At 41.1% G+C, this 14335-nt stretch overlaps 1 protein-coding gene across 4 annotated transcripts in view; it reads left to right on the top strand.

The window, feature by feature from the left end:
* The first annotated feature begins 8481 nt into the window (after nucleotides 1-8481).
* The window catches only part of FAM131B (family with sequence similarity 131 member B), a 135819-nt gene continuing 129965 nt past the window's right edge, over nucleotides 8482-14335 (top strand). For 3 of the 4 annotated variants that reach the window (XM_089654361.1, XM_089654360.1, XM_089654359.1), the window contains exon 1: nucleotides 8482-9128. In XM_089654361.1, the coding sequence (XP_089510487.1) occupies nucleotides 9101-9128 (28 nt within the window). In that variant the 5' untranslated portion in view covers nucleotides 8482-9100. The remainder of the gene's footprint in view (nucleotides 9129-14335) is intronic. The other variant, XM_089654358.1, reaches the window with a different exon arrangement.

Below are 14335 nucleotides of genomic sequence, written 5' to 3'. Positions count from 1 at the left end.
TTCCTCCCACTGACACCAATGATGGGGCACTATTCCTCCCACTGACACCAATGATGTCTTCTCTCATACCGTATTCTTCTTCTATTCTCTCTCTCTTTCTCCCTCTCCCTAGTCTCCATCTCTCTTAAGCTTTTTCTTCATCTTCTGTTTTTTCCAGTTGCCCAACAATAGCCATGGAGCCTGGGGTAGGACGGGGGCCCCCCATTAAGGAGAATGTTAAAGTAAAACCAAACAGTGAAGTTTCCAGTATAGAAAGGATGAAGTCACACCTCAGGATCGATGTCAGCCACAGATCCCCCTCTGGGCAGTAAGAAACATTGGCTTAGCTGTCTTAGCAGTTTAGATTTATTGCCCTATGGACTTTTGCTACAACGTGAAATTAACTCTGTGTGCCTAATGTAGTCACAAATCTCAGTTTATTCTCTGCTAAAGGCCTAAGGGCCCATCCACTCTCATGTGTTGTGGCAAAGCTTATGTTCTTGCACATTCCTGCAATGGACGACACACTTGCTCTATGGATGGTGTATTGCAGGGCCAATCATTGTGATTGGTAGCCCAACACAGTGTACAGTAGATTGCCAGGATCGATGCATCACAACGCACATACTGTGCAATGTTATATATATTGATGCAAAAAATTTGCCACATGCACTTTTCATCCGTTGTGGTGCGCTGGCAACCCATTCATAATGAACCCCTTAACGCAACACATGTTACTGATGAAGCCACGTGACCCGGTGGCGTACCGTGTAGGGGAGGGGCTTTGACGTCATGACGCTCGCAGAATAGGAGAGTGCGATATAGCTGGCTGCATGTAAGTGGTTGGAGGATCCATACCTATAGAATCCAATTGGAGTTGTTTTATGTGGCGCGCTTTATTACATCATACATGTGAGTGGAATACTGGAATTCTTTTATCAATAAATGTTTTTTAACCCCTTGGCGCCAGCGCCTCCCGACCCTTTAAGGGTTTCAGAAGCTGGGAGGCGGGGTTTAGGGTCATGTGACCACCGTGACACGGCGTCACGGCGGTCACATGATCGGGAAAGGTCCCGATCGAAAGAGGAGATCGGGACATTTCCGTGAGTACCGGACATGTGTGCTGGGAGCGCGTGCTCTCGGCACATATGTTCTTTTTTAATAGAACGCAAATGTGCGGCCGCTCAGCGTCTAGGCCCAGATGTCGGGAGGCCGCACATTTGCGTTCGGCCGGCATGAAGAGGTTAATCTGTAATTCTGTCTGGCCACTTTTTTTAGGCCCCATGTACACGGGACACTTCTGAACGATGGAAACTGACTGCTGGAAAACGGAGGTTAAAAAAACGTCTGTTTAGGCGCGTTTGCATACCGCGTTTATGTACATTTACGTTTAGAAGCGTTTTTTAAAGATAAGCACAGGAGAACCTCCAAAATGCCCAGAATGCACTGAAATGTGGTAAATTATTAACTATTTCAGACTGTTTCAGAGAAATACAGAGAGTAGAAGCAGAGACAGCAGTATGTGTTGAGATAATTAGGTGTGAGTTGCTCATTAACATTTCTTTTGTTTCCAAATTTGCGGTGTGAATGGTCACCACATATGTTTTTTTCTAATAGAACGCAAATGTGCGGCCGCTCGGCATCTAGGCCCAGATGCCGGAAGGCCGCACATTTGCGTTCGGCTGGCGTGAAGAGGTTAAGGATAAAGCACTATGTTTTGGTCATCTCTTTTCGGTGCATATTTGATGGAGGAGGAGAGCTAAGGAAGTGGAAGAGATTTATGCCTACTGGACACCAGACATCAGTCCATATATAAGGGACACATGCCATTCATGATCTCACGTAGTGGTTTGGTCATATATATCAGGTGAGAGCACATCCGGTGGAGGTGGATACACACTCTCATTGGTTTGCAGTATATAGAAGCACGGGATGTTTTAACCGCTTTCCCGCTGCCCTATAGCAGAAATACTGCTACAGGGTGACAGGGTGTGCAAAATCACATATGTATACGTGATCTTGCATTTCCGGGTAGGGGGTGCGCACGCACCCTACCCGCGCTGCCATTGGCGGCCTCAGCTGTCAATCACCGGGTCCTTGCCGCTGATTCCCCGCTGGCACCCGGTGATCACCGAGTATCACTGACGGGGGAGAGACCTGTATGTAGACAATACAGATTTCTTCCCTGTCAGCTCCTGCACACTGCAGAGCCAAACAAAGCAATGTGCTGGCACAGTAAAGCGCATACACAGCACACAATGTAAAACAGCACACAGTTAACCCTTTGATCGCCCCAAATGTTAACTCCTTCCTGCCCAGTGCCATTAGTACAGTGTCAGTGCTTTGTATTAGTACTGATCACTGTATTGGTGTCACTGGGGATGTCAGTGACAGTTAGTCAGTTCCCCCCCCCAGTGTCAGAATGCCTGCCGCAGGCCCACTATAAGTCGTTGATCGTCACCATTACTAGTATTAAAAAAAAAAAATTCCAGTACATATACCGCCATTTGTAAACGCTATAACTTTCATGTAAAGCAATCAATGTACACGTATTGGGATTTTTTTTTTAGCAAAGACATGGAACAGAATACATTTTGGCCTAAATTTATGATGAAATTTGATTTTTTAAATTTTTTTTACTGGACATGTTTAATAGCAAAAAGTCCAAAATATAGTTTTTTTCTCAAAATTGTCGGTATTTTTTTGTTTATAGCACAAAAATGAAAAACGCAGAGGTGATCAAATACCACCGAAAGAAAGCTCCATTTGTGGGGAAAAAGGACGTACATTTCATTTGGGTGCAGAGTTGCATGACCGCGCAATTGTCAGTTAACCCCCCTGGCGGTATTCCCGAGTGTAGCTTGGGGTAAAGTTTCAGCACCACAAGCGGTGACCCCGAGCTACACTCGGGAATACACTGCAGCGTTGCTCCGGGATCTCTTCTTCACTTACCTTGTCCTGCGCTCCCGCAATGTCCCTCCTGCAGCGTCCCCGGCCATCTCCTCCGGCCGATACCGGCATCCGTCTTCTGGGTTCCGTTCCCTGCAACGTCGGGATGTACGGGGACGCAACTGGCGGGAAATTAAAAAATGTGAAAAAGTGACATTCACTAAATTCACTAAATTCACAAAGTATAACATTCCTGTATCAAACCATTTCACATACATTTTGTCCCTTCTGCTTTGTCCTGTGCCCTGCCTGCATTTTTACTGTTCTTTCTGCCTGGAAACTGAGAAACGTCCATGGCGTCCAAAAAGCGTCTCTTTAGGTCAAAAGCGGTTTTAGACCGGCTAGAGAACAGCGACAGTAAATCAGAACCACTTGCAGAATTGAGTGATAATGATTCGTGGGGGAAATTCCTCATCAGACACTGAAAACGATTCTGCGACTGAGCTCAGCGATGTGCGAACTTGGCGCTATATTTCAAATTTCAGTGTTTTTGGTTTGATTATATTATTGATTTAAATGTATTATTATTAAAATATTATTTTTTATGATTATTTATTAAATTATAATTTATGATTTTAAATTTTATCCTACCCGGGATGTTTACTAGACTCTTGTTCGGACAGATTTCAGTGAGTTATTCCTAAAAATTACAGGCCTACAATAAAAAAATACATATTTCCATGCAAAAAAATGTACCGCTTTGAGCACAGAAATATGGACATAATCAGACCGCTAGGGAGGCTACAGTAACGCAGCGCCATATTGAAAAAAATGGCCTAGTCAGGGAGGGGGGTAAATCCTCTGGAGGGCAAGTGTTTAGGAAACACAATGGAATCAAAGAAGATACCCAACAATTTAGGACTATTTATATGATCAGATGGACATAATTCACAAATAACTGCTTACATCACTTGTTCAAGTTGGTTTATAAGATTAGGAATATAGGTGAAGCGCGGCACTGGATTGCTATTTATGTCATATAACACATTTTGTATGGGAGTGTGAATAGTGTGGGGGCGATTCACAATTTTTTTGAAAAATATTTTGTATTATTTTGGTTTTCAGCATAGCAGCTCACAAGATTGTGCACTTTATAAATTGTAACAACACATGTTGCTGCACTGCAACAGATCACTTAGCTGTCAATGGGCCCTAAAAGGCAGCCGAGGTTTCCAGTTCTACAAAATAAACTTTAGAGAAGCTAGAGCTGAAAGACGTTTGTAATTATTGAGTAATTGTGTGCAAAGGCATGAATGGTATTTACAGAACATAAACATTATGGTTATTATTATTATTGCTACTACAGCTATACCTTTTATCCACAGTACTGCTCCCTAACAGTCTGACTGCTGACGGCTCTCCTGCTGCCTGTCCTTGATTAGGAATACTTTATGGTAAGATTAATGACATGTATTGTCATTGCCAGTGGCTACAGAGAGACTTAGCTGTGGGTGGCCCCATCAAAATTTTGCCTTGGGGCCCCATGAGTTGTAGTTACGTCCCAGATTTTCACTTTCGTATCACTCTCTATTATTTATTTGTTTTTCTTTCCTTTCTCGCACATCTCTCCTGTCCTCCTTTTGTTCTCTTTTTCACTCCCTCTCTCTTTTCCTAGTATCTTAAATCCCTCTTTATTATTCTCTTTTTTCTTACACCTGTCCAGTTCTCTCTCTCTCTCTCTCTCTCTCTCTCTCTCGTTCTCCTCTCTTGCATCCCTTGTTCTCCCTTTTCTTTGATCTCTTTCACTTTCATTCTTCTCTTTTATCTCTCACCTTGTTTTCTCTCTTCTGCCCCCCCCCAACCCCCCGCCTCATCTGCCCATCTCTTGTTCTCTTTCTTCTATCTCTTCCACTCTCTCTTCTTCCATCGTTGTATTTTTTTTCTTTTCTGCACCCCTCCCTCTATTTTCGTTTACATCTCTCTTTTTCCTCTTCTATCTCTCCTCTCCTCTTTCCCTTTCCCACTTTTCTCTTCCATCTCTTCTTCTCCTCTTTCTTCTGTCTCTTCCACTCTCTCTCTTCTTTTTTTTTTTTTTAATCTTTCTCTTTTTTTCTTTCATATCTTCTGATCTCTCTCTTTCTCTTTCTCTCTCTCTTTTCTCTTTCATCTCTTGTTCTCTTTTATCTCTATACTCTCTCTTTTCTTCCATTTGTCCAGTTTCTCTCTGCTGCTTTTTGGTCCCTTTATTTGAATCTTTTTCTTTCTTTCTTTCTTTCTTTCTTTCTTTCTTTCTTTCTTTCTTTCTTTCTTTCTTTCTTTCTCTTCCTTCTCTCATCCTAGTTTCTAACCCTTCTGCTCTCTCCCATTTTCACTGACATCTCTCCTCTCTCCTTTTCTCTTTTTCCTCTTCCATCTCTCCTGTCCTCTCTGTCTCTCTCTTCTCTGCTCTCCCCCATCTCTTGTTCTCCTCTTTCTTTTATCTCTTTACTCTCTCTCTTTTCTTCCATTTGTCTAGTTTCTCTCTGCTGCTTTTTGGTCCCTTTATTTGAATTTACATCTTTCTTTCTTTCTTTCTTTTCTTTCTCTCTCTCTCTTTTTCTTTCTCTCTCTTTCTTCTTATACCCCACTGTTCTCGCTATGTCTCTATGTCTCTCATTCCTTCTTCTACTCTTTCTTCTATCTCTGTAACTTTTTCTCTCTCACGCGCATGCTTTCTCTTCTCTTTCATCTCTTTTGCTTTTTGCACTTACATCTTTCCTGTCCTCTTTTTTCTCTATTCTGCTCCCTCTTTATTTCTCTTCCTAATATCTAATGTCTTTTCCCTTACTCTTTTCTTCCATCTAATTTTCTCTTTTCTGCTCTCCCAACACCCCTTCTCTATTTTGCTTTCCTTCTCTCCTCTCTCTTTTCCATCTCTCCTCTCATTTCTCTTTTGCTCTCCCACTCTTTTCTCTTATATCTCATGTTCTCCTATTTCCTCTGTCTCTTTTGTTTACCCTCTTCCTCTTCTCTTTCAGGTCTCGTCTTCTCTTCTCTATTCTACTCTCCTTCCCTATTTTTACTTATATCTCTCATCTGTCTTTTATCTTCCTCTTTCTTCTTACATCTCTCCATTTCTCTCTCTCTCTTCTCTCCCATCCCTTGTTCTCTTTTTCACTGTTTCTCTTTCCCTTCTTTTCCATCTCTCTAGTTTTCTCTCTACTGCTTTTTTGCCTCATCTGTTTTCACTACTCTCTCTCTCTTTTTCTTCTCTTTTGCTCCCTCTCTCTCTCCCTCATATTTTTTGCCTTTCCTCTTTTTCTTTCTTCTTTTCTTTTACATCTGTTCTGTTTTGTTCTCTTCATTCTTCTATCTCTTTCACTCTCTCTTCCTCTTCACTTCCATCACTCTCCTCTTTTTCTCCTTTACGTTTCCCCTTCTCTATTTTCACCTACATCTCTATCTTTCCTCTTTCTATCTCTCCTCCCCCTCTCCCTCTCTTCTCGTGTCCCTCAACTCTATTTCCACTTGCATTTCTCTTACTCTGCCTCCCTCATCCCTTTTTCTCCCTTCTGTTCCTCCCATTTTCACTGACATCTCTCCTCTCTTCTTTATCTTCCCTATTTTCCCTCTTCCATCTTTTTTGTTCTCTCTCTCTAACTCTCTCTCTCTTCTTTCCTCTATCCTACCTTTCGTTCTCCTCTTTCTTTACTTTCTTCAATCTCTTTCACTTATTTTCTCATGTTTTTATTTTCTGCCCCCCCCCCCCCCTCTATTTTCACTTACATCTTTATTTTATCTTCTCTCTTTCCTTATCCATCTCTCCTGTCTGCTTTCTCTATCCATCTCCTCTCTCCCAACCTTTTGTTCTTCTCTTTCTTTTATCTATTACTTTCTTTCTCACTTCTCTTTTCTTCCATCTCTTCAATTTTCTCTCTGCTTCTCTTTTGTCTCCGTCTATTTTAATTTACATTTCTCTTTCTTTTACCGCCTCTCTCTTTTTTCTTATATATCTCCTGATCTCTCTCTCCCTCTCTCTCTTTCTTTCTCTTTCTCTGTTCTCTTACATCTCTTGTCCTCTTTCTTCTAGCTCTCTCTCTCTCTCTCTCTTTTTGTTCTTCCATCTCTGTATTTCTTTCTGCTCCCCACCTCCCCAATATTTTCACTTACAATTTTGTTTTATCTTCTCTCTCTTTCCTTATCCATCTCTCCTGACCTCTTTCTCTATCCCTCCCTTCTCTGCTGTCTCTCGTTTTCCTTCACTTTCTTCTATCTCCTTCCTTTCTTTCTTTCTTTCTTTCTTTCTTTCTTTCTTTCTTTCTTTCTTTCTTTCTTTCTTTCTTCTCTCATCCTAGTTTCTAACCCTTCTGCTCTCTCCCATTTTCACTGACATCTCTCCTCTCTCCTTTTCTCTTTTTCCTCTTCCATCTCTCCTGTCCTCTCTGTCTCTCTTTTCTCTGCTCTCCCCCATCTCTTGTTCTCCTCTTTCTTTTATCTCTTTACTCTCCCTCTTTTCTTCCATTTGTCTTTCTTTCTTTCTTTCTTTCTTTCTTTTCTCCCCCCATTTTCACTTATATCACTTCTCTTCTTTTTTCTTACATGTCTGCTGATCTCTCTCTCTCTCTCTCTCTGTTCTCTTTTTCTTTTCTTTTTTTTTTCTCACTTTCACATTCTCTTCTTCTTCCATCTCTTTTTTTCTCCTTTTCTACACCCCCCCTCCCCCTCACAAACACACACACACACACACACACACACACTATTCTCCTCTTTCTTCTAACTCTTCCACTCTCCCTCTTCTGCAACTTTGTATTTTTTTTCCTGCTCCTTCCTCTATTTTCACTTACATCTCTCCTGTCCTCTTTGTTCTCTTTTTCACTCCCTCTCTTTTCCTGGTATCTTACATCCCTCTTTCTTATTCTCTTTTTCCATACACCTGTTCATCTCTCCCCCCCCCCTCTCTCTCTCTCTCTCTCTCTCTCTCTCATTCTCTCTCTCTCTCATTCTCTCTCTCTCTGGTTCTCCTCTCGTGCATCCCTTGTTCTCACTTTTCTTTGATCTCTTTCACTTTCTTTCTTCTCTTTCATCTCTCTCTTCTTCTATCTTTGTATTTTTTTTCTTTACTGCCCCCCCCTCTCTATTTTGACTTGCATCTCTCTTTTATCTTCTCTCTTTTTCCTCTTCTATCTCTCCTCTCCTCTTTCCCGTTTCCTCTTTTCTCTTACTTCTCTTCTTTCTTCTATCTCTTCCCCTCTCTCTCTCTCTCCTCTTCCATCTTTATATTTTTTTCTTTTCTGTCCCCCCCCCCTCTATTTTCACTTACATCTCTCTTTTATCTTCTCTGTTTTTCCTCTTCCATCTCTCCTCTCCTCCTTCTCTCTCCCCTCTTTTCTCTTCCATCTCTTGTTCTCCTTTTTCCTCTCTCTCTCTCTTTTTTTTATGGTGCGGAGAAGTGATTGTTGCTGGATAGAAACCTGCCCAGAAAACATAATGAGACAGACGGACAGAAAGGGAGGGAGAGAGACAGTGAGTGGGAGACAGAGAGAGAGAGGTCCAGGTTGGACAGGAGAAGGGCTGGGAGATCCAGATATCCAGGTGGCAGGCTGAGAGGGGCAGGAGCATCGACAGGGAGGCATCAGGACCCCCCATCGGAGAGACACGGAGGCAGGAGCGGTCTCAGGGGTAGAGAGAACGCCGGAGAGACCACATCCCTGGTGGATGTGACAGCTCCTCTTTTCCCAGCTGTTTCCTCCCCCTCAGCCAATCCTCACTCCGTCTGTTTGTGAGTCTCATCCCTCCTCCCCCGCCCTGGGCTGCTGGTCCCTGAGCATCCCTGAGAGAGAGAGAAGGAGAGAAAGAGAGAGAGCGAAAGAGAGAGAGAGGGGGAGGAGAAAGAGAGAGAGAGAGAGAGAGACAGGGCTGCGTCGGCTCGTCACGTCCGGAGACATCCCAATATGATCCTCCGGCTCCCAGTTCCGAGACCCCAGTGACGGGGTGCCACCTCCGTACATCCCTCCCTCTCTCTCCTCCTCTCCCCTCTTTTTTTCCTTCTCTTCCCCCTCTCTATCCTTTCTCCTTTCCTCTACCCCCTTCCTCCATTCTCTCATCATTCCCTGTAACCCTCTACCTTATCCCTCTCCATCTATCTCTCCCCCCCCCCCTTACCCCCTGGCCCCCCCACCCCCACCCCCCCGGGATCGTCTGTCTAGAGCACCCCGTCTGTACACCCCTCGGAATCCCATTCATCCCACACAGCATGGGCTGCATAGGATCTCACAGTGCAGGTAAGACCTCACCAGCATACACTGCATATTCCGACACCGCAAGGTGATCATCGTGATCTATGGGCTGACCGAATGACTGCAAGGTAACGGTGACACCACCATAGAAACATAGAAGAGTGACGGCAGAAAAAAGACCAAGGGGTCCATCGCGGGGGGGGGGGGGGGGGGCTTGACGGCACATTGCACACAGCAAAGTGCACTAAGCCATAGCAAGCCAAGGATCTGCAGGCTGACGGTGCACTGCATGGGGAGACGATGGACTGGGACACATGGAGCACACTGCAAGGTGAACGGGCTATGACACCATGAGCTGGAGAGTGCAGGGGGGGGGACTGTCCGCCGCAGCAACATGATTTGCACAATGACTCTGTGACAACCTCTACCTACTAACGCTTGACACATGCAAAGTCCGCACGCTGCAAGAGGAAAACCTGTCCGGCACGCAGACTACACACTGCCACATCAACACATCGGGATCTATTTACTAAAGTGCTAAAATCAGGCTCACTTCTGCAGAGAAACCAATCAGCTTCCAGCTTTTACTGCCAAAGCCTAACTGAACAAGATGAGGTTAAATGCCTTATGCAGAAGTGAGCCGGACTCTCCGGCTTTAGTAACTAAACCCCCTTGGAGTGCGATATACTCCATCACTTTATTATTATTATTATTATTCAGGATTTATATCGTGCCAACAGTTTGTGCAACACTTCCCATAGCATTCTCCAGTAAGGACTCAACAATGGGTTAGGTTTCATTTAAAAAAAATAATAATAATTTTTATTATTATTATTATACAGGATTTATATAGCGCCAACAGTTTGTGCAACACTTTCCATATCATTAGTTGCCTTCTCCAGTAAGGACTCAACAATGGGTTAGATTTAATTTAAAAAAAATTATTTTTTTATTATTGTTATTATTTATTATTATTATTATTAATATTATTATTCAGGATTTATATAGCGCCAACAGTTTGTGCAGCACTTTCCATATCATTAGTTTCCTTCTCCAGTAAGGACTCAACAATGGGTTAGGTTTAATTTAAAAAAAATAATAAGAATTTTTATTAATATTTTTTATTATTATTATTATTCAGGATTTATATAGTGTCAACAGTTTGTGCAGCACTTTCCATATCATTAGTTGCCTTCTCCAGTAAGGAATCAACAATGGGTTAGATTTAATTTAAAAAAAATAATTTTTATTATTATTATTATTATTTATTATTATTATTATTATTCAGGATTTATATAGCGCCAACAGTTTGTGCAGCACTTTCCATATCATTAGTTTCCTTCTCCTGTAAGGACTCAACAATGGGTTAGGTTTAATTTTAAAAAAAATAATAATAATAATTTTTATTAATATTTATTATTATTATTATACAGGATTTATATAGCACCAACAGTTTGTGCAGCACTTTCCATATCATTCGCTGCCTTCTCCAGTAAGGACTCAACAATGGGTTAGATTTCATTTAAAAAAAACTATTTTTTTATTATTGTTATTATTTATTAATATTATTATTATTCAGGATTTATATAGCGCCAACAGTTTGTGCAGCACTTTCCATATCATTAGTTTCCTTCTCCAGTAAGGACTCAACAATGGGTTAGGTTTAATTTAAAAAAAATATATATTTTTTATTATTATTTTTTGTTATTATTATTATACAGGATTTATATAGCGCCAACAGTTTGCTCAGCGCTTTACAATATAACGGGAGACAATACAGCAACAATATAGTTCAATACAAGAGGGATAGGAGGGCCCTGCTCCTTGGAGCTTACAATCTAAGAGGGAGGGGCTAGTGGTACAAAAGGTAGTAACTGTGGGGGATGGACTGGTAGGAAGAGTAGAAGACTTCATTATTAGCTGAAGGCAGGATAGGCTTCCTGGAAGAGATTGGTTTTCAGAGATCACCTGAAAGTGCGCAGAGTAGGCGATAGTTTGATAAATTGGGGTAGAGAGTTCCAGAGGATAGGGGAAGCTCCTGAAGTCCTGGAGATGAGCATGGGAGGAGGAGACAAGGGAGCTAGAGAGTAGATCTTGCGAGGAGCGGAGAGGACGGTTTGGGTGATATTTGGAGACAAGATTGGTGATGTAATTTGGGGCAGAGTTATAAATGGCTTTATATGTTATTGTTAATGTTTTGAATTGTATCCGTTGGGCAATGGGAAGCCAGTTGAGGGATTGGCGGCGAGGGATGGAGAACACTGAGTGGAGGCCAGTGGAGGGATTGGCAGAGAGGGGTGGAGGACACTGAATGGAGGCCAGTGGAGGGATTGGCAGAGAGGGGTGGAGGACACTGAGTGGAGGCCAGTGGAGGGATTGGCAGAGAGGGGTGGAGGACACTGAATGGAGGCCAGTGGAGGGATTGGCAGAGAGGGGTGGAGGACACTGAATGGAGGCCAGTGGAGGGATTGGCAGAGAGGGGTGGCTGATACCCTCCTTAGCATATAGACTATTTTGTAGCACCTTGAAAGTCCCGATATGTGTCCATTGTTGAGATTCTCCAGTAACAATTCAAGACTTGATGTACACCACGCCAAATGCTAAGACAGGCGTAGTGGAAACACTCAACGCAACAATGACTTAGTGAATGTTATGGAAGAAAAAAAACAAAAGTGACAATGTAAACACTGCAATATCGGACCCTAGAATGTGACAGAATCTGAACACTGACAAAGTCTATAGAACACAATGTAAACACTGCAATATGAAAACTGGTCTATAGGAAAATATAATCACTATAATATATATGTAAGAAAATATAATCAATGACAAAGGCTATAGAACACAATGTAAACACTGCAATATGAAAACTGTGGTCTATGGGAAAATATAGGCACTGGCAAAGTCTATAGGTGATGACAAGTTGTAAACACTGCAATATAAAAACTGTAGACTGTGACACACTGTAAACACTGCAGAAGACATACCTGGAATACAAAACAATGGATAGTACAAATATACAAACTATAGATTATGGCCAAATGTAAACACTGACAAAGTCTATAGGTGATGACACAATGTAAACACTGCAGTATAAAAACCATGGACTATAAAAACAATGTAAACACTGCAAAATGAGGACTGTGGAGTATGACATAATAGGACTACTTTAATAATAAGAACTATAAACTATGACCAGATGTAATCACTAACAAAATCATGATGACACGATGTAAACACTGCAGAATAAAATTTAAACACTGCAATGTAAAATAATAAATGTAAACACTGCAATAAATATGTAAACAATGCAATATAAAATGTAAACACTGCCGTGTCAAATTACAATGGTAAACAATGCAATATAACATATTAAATGTAAACACCGCAATCTAAACTAAAAAAGTGTACATTTTTTATTGCAGTGTTTACATTTATTATTAATTGTAAACACTGCAATATAAAATATTAATTGTAAACACTGCAATATAAAATGTAAACACTGCAATGTAAATTTAAAACATGTAAACACTGCAACATAAAATATTAATTGTAAACACTGCAATATAAAATGTAAACACTGCAACGTACAACAATAAATGTAAACAGTGCAAAAAAATGTAAACAATGCAATATAAAATGTAAACACTGCCCTGTAAATTTTAAAAATATAAACACTGCAATAAAAAATGTAAAAGCTGATGAGAGCAATGTAAACACTGCAATATACAAATGTAAAAGCTGATGACAGCAATGTAAACACTTCAATATAAAAGCTGTAGATTGTGACAAACATGGAAATGAGATTCTGTGGACTATGGCACAATGTAAACACTGCAGACTGATGGCTGTGGACTATGACCCAATAGTAAAACTACAAAATCTGAACTATAGACTACGAGATAATGTAAACACTGCTCAAAGACTGCTTAGACTATGACAGGGTATAAACACTGCAATATAAGACCTGGGACTGAGGCATAATGTAAATGCTGCAACATATGGACTGCACTACACTATAATATGGACACTAAGACTAAATAAAAAACCATAAAAACAAAAAAAAGTCTATAAAATGACCTAAGATAAAAACTGACAAAACTGTGGGCTATGCACAATGCAAACCAGGGGCGGACTGACCATTTGGAAACTCAGGCACTGCCCGAGGGCCCAGGGTCAGTAGGGGGCCCCAGGAGATGCCCCTGGTACCTTTTTCATAGGCTTTTTTGAGTTTGGGCAAGGACACAGGGGCCCCATGATCCCCTATTGCCCGGGGGCCCCATGAGTTGTCAGTCCGCCCCTGGTGCAAACATGCAGAAGTAACACTGTGGACTGTAGCACAATATAAATACAAGCACATGACAGTATGCAGCTAAAACTGACGAACACAATATAAACACTGCTAAAGTGTGTGCACTATGACTGGAATATAAATGCAAAGAGAACCCAAACAACCAACAAAGCAACACTGGACTGTGATACAAAATATAACTGGCACGCTCTGGACTATGACCTATGATCTATAAACTGAGATAATGTGGACTGTGATACAATATATAAAACGCTGCACAATAAAGACTTTAAGCCCGGGTTCACAGCGATGCGGTCCGGAATTCTCACCGTTTTCTGTACGAATTCCTCACCGCATCAGAATCGCACCCCGTTCGTGCAAACTGGCGTGTATGTTAAGTTAACAACACCCCAAAATTGGTTCACAAAATGCGGTGCAATGTGCAGAATCGGACCGCATTGGTGTTCACATCCAAACGATCCGATTCTGGTGCAGACAAAAAAACAAAAAGGGTCCTTTACTTTTTTGGTGCAAATGTGGTGCGATCTGAGCCATACAAGATGTATGGCTCAGAGAAATCGCATGTGATTTGCACAGGAATGCAGTGCGCTTCCTGTACGAATCAAATGCGACGTGCTGCACCGCATCAGTGTGAACCCGGTCTAAAGCGGTATTAAACCCAAAAACAAACATTATTATACTATTATTATTATACAGGATTAATATTATTAATATTATACAGGATTTATATTATTATTATTATACAGGATTTATATATTATTATTATACAGGATTTATATTATTATTATTATTATACAGGATTTATATATTATTATTATTATTATTATTATACAGGATTTATATATTATTATTATTATACAGGATTTATATTATTATTATTATACAGGATTTATATTATTATTATACAGGATTTATATATTATTATTATTATACAGGATTT

This window comes from Staurois parvus, unplaced genomic scaffold (assembly GCF_062004578.1).
Source record: "Staurois parvus isolate SC_StPar_1 unplaced genomic scaffold, SC_StPar_1.0 ptg000758l, whole genome shotgun sequence".
NCBI classification, from domain to species: domain Eukaryota; kingdom Metazoa; phylum Chordata; class Amphibia; order Anura; family Ranidae; genus Staurois; species Staurois parvus.
Note: the sequence above shows the minus strand (reverse complement) of the source record. Positions and strands in the feature narration are given on the sequence as shown.